The sequence below is a fragment of the Anopheles cruzii genome, chromosome 2, assembly GCF_943734635.1.
Source record: "Anopheles cruzii chromosome 2, idAnoCruzAS_RS32_06, whole genome shotgun sequence".
NCBI lineage: Eukaryota > Metazoa > Arthropoda > Insecta > Diptera > Culicidae > Anopheles > Anopheles cruzii.
This window is the reverse complement of record NC_069144.1, coordinates 11,737,773-11,748,113: the sequence shown is the minus strand read 5'-3', so window position 1 is coordinate 11,748,113 and position 10,341 is coordinate 11,737,773. Positions and strand designations below refer to the sequence as shown.

At 56.4% G+C, this 10,341-nt stretch overlaps 3 protein-coding genes across 3 annotated transcripts in view; 2 read left to right on the top strand and 1 right to left on the bottom strand.

Annotated features, from left to right (window-relative positions):
• Positions 1-1,200, top strand: part of LOC128269125 (probable citrate synthase 2, mitochondrial) — an 8,780-nt gene extending 7,580 nt beyond the window's left edge. The window contains exon 5 of the mRNA XM_053006497.1: positions 1-1,200. This exon is cut by the window's left edge and continues 1,480 nt beyond it. The gene's annotated coding sequence lies outside the window, so the exon portion shown is untranslated.
• Positions 1,201-1,389: 189 nt separating this feature from the next.
• On the top strand, positions 1,390-2,929 carry LOC128277410 (CCR4-NOT transcription complex subunit 9). Its single transcript, XM_053015863.1, has 4 exons — positions 1,390-1,997; positions 2,073-2,267; positions 2,352-2,443; positions 2,520-2,929. Exons 1-4 carry the CDS (start codon positions 1,551-1,553, stop codon positions 2,698-2,700), a joined length of 915 nt encoding a protein of 304 aa, XP_052871823.1. The 5' UTR covers positions 1,390-1,550; the 3' UTR covers positions 2,701-2,929.
• A 213-nt stretch (positions 2,930-3,142) lies between these two features.
• Positions 3,143-7,986, bottom strand: LOC128278430 (uncharacterized; the record flags this gene model as incomplete). The annotated part of the gene is made up of 3 exons (XM_053017159.1): positions 3,143-6,733; positions 6,812-7,342; positions 7,870-7,986. Coding segments are annotated over 3 exons (4,173 nt in total), but the record flags the coding sequence as incomplete, so codon positions are not given.
• Positions 7,987-10,341: the final 2,355 nt, after the last annotated feature.

The window sequence follows — 10,341 nt, the reverse complement described above, 5'->3', positions numbered from 1 at the left end:
TAGTAGCGGAACCCGCCACGCCCGTAACACCGGTGGCCTGCGAAAGGAAACCGGAGAGGAGAGCCCCGGACGACAAAGAAGTAACATATGATAATAATAGCCTCTCTCGTAGAGAGCACCACAGAAAACTAGGACAAAAGCTGGAACACACAAAACAAGCCAAAAAGGGGTGAGACGGTGGTCAAAAAGAAAAAACAAAAGGACAACAGCAGCGCGCACCGCCGGACGACGAGACAGACACGCGGGGGGGCGCGCGGGTTCTGGAATCGCGAGCCAGCGATGATTGTGACTTAATACTTAGCGACCCCGCGAGAAGTGACGGCGGCGGCGGCGGCACACGGCGAGTTGCTCGCGTTAGTGTTCATTGCGAGTGCGGTGAGAGAGCGGTGTGGCCGCGTTTCTGAGAAGTAGTTCCTTACCATTTTCCGTTACTCTCCGCTCGATCGTAGATCATGTACATTAGTTTGTTGTAAGCAGCGTACTTAGCAACTTAATTAGCTCTAGGGGGCACACGCGGCAGTGGTGTATGCGCCGCAACGCTTTCCACGAACCTCGTCCTGCCGTTCCGTCTCGTCCCGTCCCGCTTCCGTTCCGCGTCCCGCCGGGCGCCGGGTATCCTCTTCGTGCCACACACACACACACACTTTCGTGTGTAACGCTCTACCTCGGGAACCGTGCGTGCGAGTGCGTGTGTTCCGTTGCCATGGGAACACTCTTAGCGAGAGGTGTGCCTTGGTGCAAGCAATCGGAAGTGCGTGAACGTTGTGCTGCATATCTGTTCTTTTTACCGTAGGATAATGACCATTGATTATTATTTATTGCTTCTGAGGTAGTAGAAAATGGTTCGGCTCACGAGTTCGGTGGCCCCTCATATGGTTTTGTTTGGATGCGTTCGAGGGGGGGATCGAGATCCCATCGTCAGCTTTCCATCCTCGTTTGCTTCGATTAACTCATGAGCCGCCGCGGTATGATTGTGATTTGCAAGAGCGAGAGAGAGAGAGGGAGAAATAAACTTAATAGACAGATTTGACCACCCAAGAATCCACAACGAGAACCCGCGCCACGCGCTGCTGCTGCTGCTGCCGTTAGAGTAGAGCTCGTTGATTGACTTTGTCCCCGTTTAGCACGCGTGAAATTAGTGGGCCCGAAAGCATTCTCTTCGCATCGGCACAATAAAGTTCAAACGACAATACAAATGGACGACTTGTGAGTGGTTTTAGAGGGCGTTTCAATTTACACATTAAAAAAGTCGTCCGTTGGGGTTATTCGAATGGGGCGTTACTACCGTAACGCTTCTCGTGTAACGCTGTGCGTTAATGTCAATTTGACAGCTCACGAACTGTCAGTGCGATTGACAGTTCAGCCTGATTTCGCAGATTTTGGACGCAAAATTGTTTGTGACGACAAATTGTTTTGTGTTGTGCATTTTTACTGGCTTCGCGATATCGCACTATCGTGGCAAAAGGTACTCCCAATCGTTCCGGATTAGGTTAACGGCGAGCGCCCGGGTGTGATTCGGGGGCTGGGTCGCGTGTCCGGCACCCTGCACGATGAGTGGTGTACAGCAGAATCCGGCCGCGAACCTGCAGCAGCAGATGGCGTCGCACAGTGACAAAGTGTTTCAGTGGATCAACGAGCTGTCGAATCCGGAAACGCGTGAAACGGCGCTGCTGGAGCTGAGCAAAAAGCGCGAAAGTGTCCCCGACCTGGCGCCGATGCTGTGGCACAGCTTCGGCACGACCGCGGCACTGTTGCAGGAAATCATCAACATCTACCCGTCGATCAATCCGGCCACCCTGACGGCACACCAGTCGAACCGGGTCTGCAATGCGCTCGCGTTGCTGCAGTGTGTGGCGTCGCACCCGGAAACGCGCACCGCATTCCTGGCCGCCCAGATTCCGCTGTTCCTGTATCCGTTTCTGCACACCACCTCGAAGACGCGCCCCTTCGAGTACCTTCGGCTGACGTCGCTCGGAGTGATCGGTGCGTTGGTGAAGGTAAGAAGTGCAGTGTGCACCTTTCACAGTCCCGTCCTTGATCGAAGCATCCACCGCGGAACGTTTTTTCCACAGACCGACGAGCAGGAGGTCATCACGTTTCTGCTGTCGACGGAAATCATTCCACTGTGCCTGCGGATCATGGAGTCGGGATCGGAGCTGAGCAAAACGGTGGCCACCTTCATCCTGCAGAAGATTCTGCTCGACGAATCCGGCCTGTCGTACATCTGTCACACCTACGATCGTTTCTCACACGTCGCAATCATTCTGGTAAGTGTCGCGCGTTTCCTATCTGTGCCGTCGCGTGCTACGATGCTCTTTAACCGACGGCGTCCACTTCTCTTTGGGGTGTAGGGAAAAATGGTAATCTCCCTATCGAAGGAACCCTCGGCCCGGCTGCTGAAGCACGTCGTTCGCTGCTACCTCCGTCTGTCGGATAATCCACGGTAAGCAGAGTCGGGCAGTTTGTTCCGGTGTACGACCCTCACTGTTACCCCATCTCTCTCTCTGCCTCGTTTGTAGGGCCCGCGAAGCGCTGAGACAGTGCCTGCCGGATCAGTTGCGCGATGCCACGTTCGCGGCGTGCCTGCAGGAGGACAAATCGACCAAGCACTGGCTCTCGTTGCTGTTGAAAAATCTCGACACCGTCCCGGTGCCCGGTGCCGATCCGCGCCAGGTCGGCATCCAACCACTAGCCTCGTAGAGGGTCCGAGCACGGCTCACCCCCGGGGTTTTTTACGAATTTCTTTCCCAGCCCCCGACGGGCGACGGAGGACGGATTGCGGCGGCATTGTTGGTAGGGTAAAAGCTGGCCGGGCCTGGCGAAATGCGCCAAGAGCTGCCGGACTCGGAGGGATCCGCTTTTCAGCAACGAAGTGAGGTGTTATAATAAAAGTAGCAATCGGCTTAGGGTTCTTCCACTCTTGCCTTTGTGGTCATTCGTGGGGTTTGATATTCTTTTACCAGATATTCTAGTGATCCAGCTGAAGTGCATTCTTTCGTCCGATGAGTAAGCAACCATAACCTCGAAGGACTTTTTCAGATCAAACTTTATTGTCTTTATCTTCTTATATACACCGAACTGTACACGAGAGCGTTTACAGATAAATAATTTAATAGACAGTTTGTGCTTAAAACAGACCGCCCTTAGCGGGGAGGGGGGCCTCATAAAAGAACTTATCTTAATTTTTACACAATAAAAACCGCACGGTTTAAACCAAACTCGAGGCACCGAGTTTGTAGAGCGACTGTTGCTTCTGCTCGACGGCAGCGTGTGCGGCGGCCGACGTCATCGGGGCGGGTGGCCCACTCCCCAGCGGTGCCGGCGGTGGGACGATGGACGTTACGACGCTGCCACCGCCATTACCCGCCATGCCCAGGTGATGATGGTGGTGATGGTGATGCGGATACGATGGCAGGAAGTGACGGGGCGAGGCTGAGGCAGGCGGTGGAATGATCAGCACGTTGCCGCCAGCTGCCCCATTGGCCAGTCCGGCCGGGAGCGACAGCAAGGGGCTGGCGCCACCGCTCGGAACGTGGATCTCGCTCACTTTCCCGCTGACGTAGCCCGAGTCGTCGTTGGACAGGTTGTCGGCCGATTTGCTACGAGAAGCGGCGGCGGCCGCTGCCGCTGCCATCATCGTCATCATGGCGTGCGAATGGCCGGCGATGACGGTGCCAACGCCCGTGGCCGTGCCCAGCGAGGAGTGCTGCGGTTGTGCCTGCTGCGACGGCTGCTGCTGCTGGTGATAGAGCGGAAACTCGGGCGACGGCGTGGCCGTGCTGGAGAGAGACCGTTGCTGGTGCTGCGTGGCCGCTGGATTGATGTACTTCCGGGTCGAGAGTAACCGTTCCGATTCCGGTGGTGGTTGCGCTGCCGCCACCGGGTGGTAGCTTTGGTAAGCGTTGCTCTGATGGGGATGATGATGGTGGTGATGGTGGTTGTGCCGTTGGGACGGTGCCGGTGGCGTAGGATGGTGCAGGAACCCTTCGTTACCGTTCAGCATCATGCTGGTCGCCCGGTATGGGCCCGGTTGTTGCTGCTGATGCTGTTGGAAGAGTTCGGCCTCCTGCAGCAGGTAGGACGGCAACGGGTTGCGGCTGCGGGATGCTAGCGCCATCGGCGGTGGAGTGTCCTCATCCCGATCGGTGGCCCCGAGCGCCGGCTTCCGGGGTAGATCGTGAAAGTACGCATCCTTCGGGATGCCCTGGATGGTTGGCAGTGCTTTGAAGGATGGTCCCGACGCGGCGGCCGACGACGACGATGACGATTGCTCGTACATTTGGATCAAACTTTTGGCCGTTCCGATCCCGATCTCGACCTTTCCCGTGGCCGCCCCCGGGATGGTGATGGTGGTGGTGGTGCCCCCGTCGGAGTGATGCCTGCCGACCGGCAGCGGACCATCGACACATTCCTCGTCGTCATCGTCCTCTTCGGCTTCACCGTTACCGTCGTGGTGTTCCTCTTCTTCGCCTTCGTCTTCGCTGCTGTCCGAGAAGTCCTCGCACTGTGCCAACGGTGGCGGGTTCGAGTGGCCACCACCGGCTACGCTTTGCTGGAGCTTCGAAATGATGTACCGCACCCGGTTCGTGTCCGTCGTCGGATCATCACCAGACGTGCGATCTTCAGCCATCGGCGATTCGTCCTGCGTCCGATCCTCGCGCAGCAGCTCCTGGACGCTCTTCTGCAGCACCTGGCTGCGCCAGTTCGTCCCGTTCAGGATGCGGCTCTTTAGCTCCTTCAGCTCGGCCAGGTTCGCCATCGCCGACAGGTCGGCCCGATCCGACTCCGAGTCCCGTTGATCATCGCCGTCGTCATCGTCGCCGCGATCCGAATCTTGCTCCTCCTCCCCCTCCTCGTCCGGACTGTCTTCCTCCTCCGGATCGGTCCCGGGGTTCCGCTTGATCGTCGTGTTGCAGGACGAACTGGGCAGCGTTTCGTCGGCGAAGCAGCTGTTGGAGTAGAACCCATTGACCACCACGCCGGTGCCGGGCGACTCGGCTTGACCGAAGTTGGTCCTTCCGAGGTGGCTCTCCTCTTCGTCGACCACGAACGGTGAGCCGGATTTCGAGGTGGAACACACCGGAGGGCCGTACGCCAGCGCGAGCCCGTACACAGCCGTCGGACGCTCCTTGCACGTCGTAATGTCCTTGGCGATTTCGGGCGAAACGGGAGCCGCTGCCGTGTCCAACGCCGTCGCCGGAAGCAACGATTTGGTGATCTTCTCCATCTCCTGCGCAATGTCGTAGCCGGCGGCCCCGGGTGAGTGTCCTCGACCGCCAGCCGTGCCTGCCAGCGGGGGGTCGTAGTGGTGGATGTCGCGCAGCTTGTCCAGCGCCAGGATGTAGCGATTGTCCGAGCGGGCGGTGGCCACCGGCGGCGATCCGGGGCCCGTGGCTTTGGTGAGCTTCTCCAGTTCGAGGATGCGTTTCGTTTTGCTCAGCAGCTCCTCGAGCCGCTCGGTGACCTTGGCCTTCTCGCTCTTGCCCTGGTGCCCGGATGTGGTCGGTTGTGGCTGTGGCGCTAGCGACGCCGGCTTCTCCCGATCGTTGTCCTTGTCGGAGGAGTAGCAGACGGACGCGGAGCGGTTCCGTCGTGCCAGCGGTGGCAGGGGTGGCGTTTCGGACGCCGCGTCCGAATGGTTCTTCATGTTGGAGTGCTGAGAGCTGCCACCGAACGCGTCCGACTGGTGACCGGTGGCCGATCCGTACTGCAGCAGCCGCAGGTGCGCCTCCTCGTCGACCGTCGAGCCCGTGGCGTCAAGGAAATCGATCGACCGGGAGCTGAACAACTGCTTGGTGGGGATGCTGCTGACGGTCCCAGCGACCGGGGTGGACTGCTGTGCCTGCAGGTGGTGGTGGTGAATGTCCTCGTGATCGTCCAGCAGCTCGAGGCTCCGGCAGCGCGTCAGCGTGTTGGTGTTCGCTTCGTCCTTTTTGGTCTTGCTGTTGGTGTGCTGCAGCGGATGCCCTGCGCCGCCACCGCCACCGCCGCCAGAAGTGGTGGTCGTCGATCGTTCGGCGATGCCCCGCTTTAGCCACTGCTCCAGGTGCAGCCGCTTGTTCTCGCACTGCACCCGGCTCGCGATCATCGACTTGGTCAGCTCCTCGATCTGGTCGTCGGTCCGCATCGCCAGCGCTGTCATCCGGCTGTCCAGCTTCTCCGTCGCACGGTGCACGTACTTCCGGATACTGCGCCGGTTCTGGTTCATGCGCGCCTCCAGGTGCTTAAAGAACGGTGCACAGTAGCACGTGTTCCCGACCCCGACCGGGCCCTTCCGGATGTTGCCGGCCAGGTCGAGGAAGTACTGCTCACCATTCCCGAGCGGTTCTTTCGGCAGTGTCTCCAGCTTGGGCGAGGGAAAGTTGCGCGGATCGGGAAAGTAGTGGCACCCGTACGGGGACCAGTGCTTCGGATCGACCTCGGCACCGGCTCCTCCGCCTTTCGCGTCATCGTTTGAATTGCTGCGACGGCGACCCGATTTACGGTGCGCTGGTCCTTCCTCGCCGGCCCCGGCCGCCGGTTTGCTGGGGCGCGATGACCGCCCGTGCCCATCGGGACAATCGGGCGCCTTCCGGTGCGAACTGCTGCTCGATCGTTCGCGCGATCTCCGCGGGGACAGATCGACGGGGTTCGGTGCTGCTGGCGCCGGTGCCGGTGGCGGTGGAGGTGAGTTGAGGATGTTGATGATTTCGACCAGATTCTTGCGCTGCGCAATGTCCCGCGCCGTTTCGTCCTACGAGAAAGAGACGAATCGATATTAATGCTTTTCGTTTGTTCTTTTCCTTTCTTTCGCAGGAAGCCACAGACGTACCTGAGCGTTCTTCGTGTCCTGCCGGCAGCCGGATTCGAGCAGGATGCGCGTCAGCTTGCGGCGCCCCATGGCGCAGGCGATGTGAAGCGCCGTGTCCCCGTTCAGGTTGATCCGCTCGAAGTCGCACTTGGCCGACAGCAGGATCCGGATGGCACCGGCGTGCCCGTACCGGCACGCGGTATGCAGCGGACTGTCACCGTAGTTGTTCTGCACGTCTGGATCGCCACCGGCCAGCAGAATCTCCCGGCAGCTCTGGTTGTGGCCATTCTGGGCGGCCAGATGGAGCGCGGAGAACCCACCGAAATTGCGCGTGCCGAGCAGCGCACTGTGCAGTGCCCCCTTCGTGTCGTGCACCGCGTGCTTGACCTTCGCCGATGACGACGCCGGCGCTGCCGCAGCATCCTTCAGCAGCTCGAGTCCTTTGGCACCGGAAGCGCCACCGACCTTGGCTGGTTTCGGCAGGGCGCAGAGCAGCTTCACGCAGCGGCTGTATCCCTTCCAGGAAGCCTCGTGAAGGGGCGTATTACCGTGCTGCAGCGAGAGAACGGGAAGTGGAATGAGCGATTTCCGATCTGCTGTACCCGGCGTTCAGCCAACCGAATTGACCGACCGAATGCAAATGTTGAACGAAAAGCTACCAGAAATATAATACATTTTTCTTTAAAGCCAAAAAAACTCCGTCTTTTCATTTGTATTTGGAGGGAAAAACGAAAGAAATCAGTTGCGGAAAACCTCCGAAAACAAGTAGCGAAAATTGTTCCGAGTTTTCGAAATTCATCCGCCAAGCATCGAACATTTTGGGCCGCGAAAGTAACAGGGTCGCAGGGGCTACAGAAGGCATCGCCAGATCCGGGTTCTGGATTTTCTGGTCAAAGTAGATTGAAATCCTCTCGTGTTGTGTGGCTCGTTGCTTCGTCTTGTCAAAACCACACGTGTCTTCCGCAACTAAGATTAATTTAGGGACAGTCGCAACATCTTTATTAGAGCCAATACGATCCCGTACCGTTCCCTAAGTCTAAAGATTATGCTCTCATTTTGCGTCGCTTCACGATACTTACTACCGACTCCTTGGCATTCCGATCGGCACCAGCGGCCAGGAGGGTTTCCACCTTCGTCTCGTCCCCGGTGGAGGCCGCCTCATGCAGCGGGGTTCGGTTTGTGTTTTCCTGCGGAATAGAAGTGCATCAGAGCAACAAAAAGAAAAAACCCAAGTTAATAATTCGTCAGCATCGCTGGATGATTAAAAATAAATAAAATCTGATAAAGTCGCACACTCTTCACCCTGCGGTGATGCAGCGTGGGACGTACGGTGCAGGGTATATGCAAATCGAGCCAGAGTCGGGCAAGGCGCCGGGGGTTCAGGGAGTTCGGGCCAAGAATCGGAGGAGTTCGGACTCTCGATGCTGGAGGGCCCGCGTCGACCAATCAGCCCGCGCATCTAGCCAGCCCGCGGATCGGAACGATCGGCCAGCGGAAAGAGCCGCGTAGCCGAGGCCCATCATAATGCTGACAGCACGAGTCCGAATGGCGACGGCGACCGCAGGACGACACACAATCGCGTAAATTATTACCTTCGCTCTTCGGTAATGGTTCTGGCGCATGACGCATGGTCACCGGGAGAGAAGAACCTCCACAGGACGGCCGCCGGGCGTAGGAAAGCCTTTTGTTGCGACTCGACCCGTGTTCTTAGTCCGCGGGGCTCGCGGTGCGCGAAGAGACTCTAGTCACGACCGAGCAATAAGCAAAACCATCAACCGGAGCTTTGAGAAATGCCCTCCGAGGGGACAACGTCATCGTCGTCGTCGTCCCCGTCGACGGCGTGCCGTGTGCCAGGAGGGACATTACAGAATATAGATCGAGGGTTGATTGGAAAGTTGCCAGCGAACGGACCGGAATTTAAATCCCGCGCAGCCCTCGCTGGCGGCAGCTTTTTGCCCTTTTTATTTAAACCCAAGTGCGCCATTTGCGACCGTGCGCATGACTTATTCCCTCGCGCCGTTGAGTTGAGAGGGTCATTATCGTTCCCGGTTTGCTGAAGACCTCGACGCCGATGCCGATCGTTACTTCTTCGGTGGCCACCGTCGCCGGTCGCAACCACAGGAAATCGTTTTTGTCATTTCCGATATTCCGCGGCCGAGCACTTCGGGGGCTCACTGAAAGTAATTACACCCGAGAGAAAGTATCGGCCCTCGCCCGGGGCGGTAGGGGGCACTTCCTACGCCATCTTCTTTGTTCCGGAGGTCATAACTCTCTCTCTCTGTCTGCCGCGGCTCGGCTCGGCTTTCATCGTATTTTAACGCTCGACTCGAATAAATAAATATAATGGACTTCTTCCTTCCTTCCTTTACTTTCAACGCAGCATTATGATGCAAATCAAACAGAGACACTTCAACGTGATGGACTGAGAACAATACTCTTTCTCTCTGCCTGACAATTGTACCAGGCTTTGTTCAATAAGAGAGCCACAATTTTATGGTTTGAAATATACTCTGTTATTCAGTATTCAGTTCCAACGAGATTCCAATTTTTTAATTCCATATCCTGTATTTTTTCTACGATTATGGTGTATGAATTGAACCACAAAACTTATTGAACAATCCAGTAGATCATCGATCCGCTAGTTAGTTCGAACTCTGAAAATGCATTAACTTGAGTGTAAAACATTCAGTTAGTGCTTAATAAAATATTTTTTTAGATTAAGTGAGCTTTGAAGCTTGAAAATAGATTTGAATTATGCACATTTTCCCACTTCCCAAGAATCTCCCATTTGTTTTAATCGAAAAAATCCGCTCCAAAAATTCAACATCACCAAACGACCTTAAAAAATCGGTTTTCTGGAGCCACAAAAACACTAGGGGAACAGCAACGACTGGTAGGTAGCACCAGTGACTTGTATGCAATGTTGTACGCAATATTTAGGCCTTATTTAACAACCCTGTAATACGTGCATGGCTTGGGAAACAATCGATTCCTGTTCGATCGAGGCAACGAAGAACCAGGAATTGATTGGAGTGGTTATTTAAGCTGAGTTCCGGGAGCTGATTACACTAAGTTTAATCATCATCCGGTTGCATCCCAAGCCAATAACAAGTCCGGCGTTATTGCCACATTCTAAGTCTCCTCGAGACGTGTAGTAACTATTGCCACCGGTTAACGGAACAGCAAATGGCGCCCATGGGACCGGCGGCTGTTGGAAGTTGACGTTGAACCAGTTCCCTCGAGTTCCCAGACCAGCGTCCGTCGGGTTCCGTGTTCCGCGGCAGCAGCAGGACCATATTTACAACTTCAACTCCAATAGAACTGGAGCCCGCCATCGATCGTGGCCTCATTACGGAGATATTATTTATTTCATGTAACACGCAGTGTAGTTGCACACGCGGCTACGCGCCGCGATAACATATGGCGATCATAATTTAGTCATTCACAGTCTCCGGGGTCTTATGGGGGACGGCTCGAAAGGATTAAGGCAGACACAGCCACAACTCCTCTCGATAAACTGCGGTTCGAGATTCGTCTCATGGCATGGGATT

What these genes read in the sequence shown, in the direction of transcription:
- LOC128277410 (XM_053015863.1), top strand. Translation starts at nt 1,551, where the DNA reads ATGAGTGGTGTACAGCAGAATCCGGCCGCGAACCTGCAGCAGCAGATG. An exon ending in CACACGTCGCAATCATTCTG is followed by an intron (nt 2,268 to 2,351) that starts GTAAGTGTCGCG and finishes TTTGGGGTGTAG; the next exon opens with GGAAAAATGGTAATCTCCCT. An exon ending in CGTCTGTCGGATAATCCACG is followed by an intron (nt 2,444 to 2,519) that starts GTAAGCAGAGTC and finishes CCTCGTTTGTAG; the next exon opens with GGCCCGCGAAGCGCTGAGAC.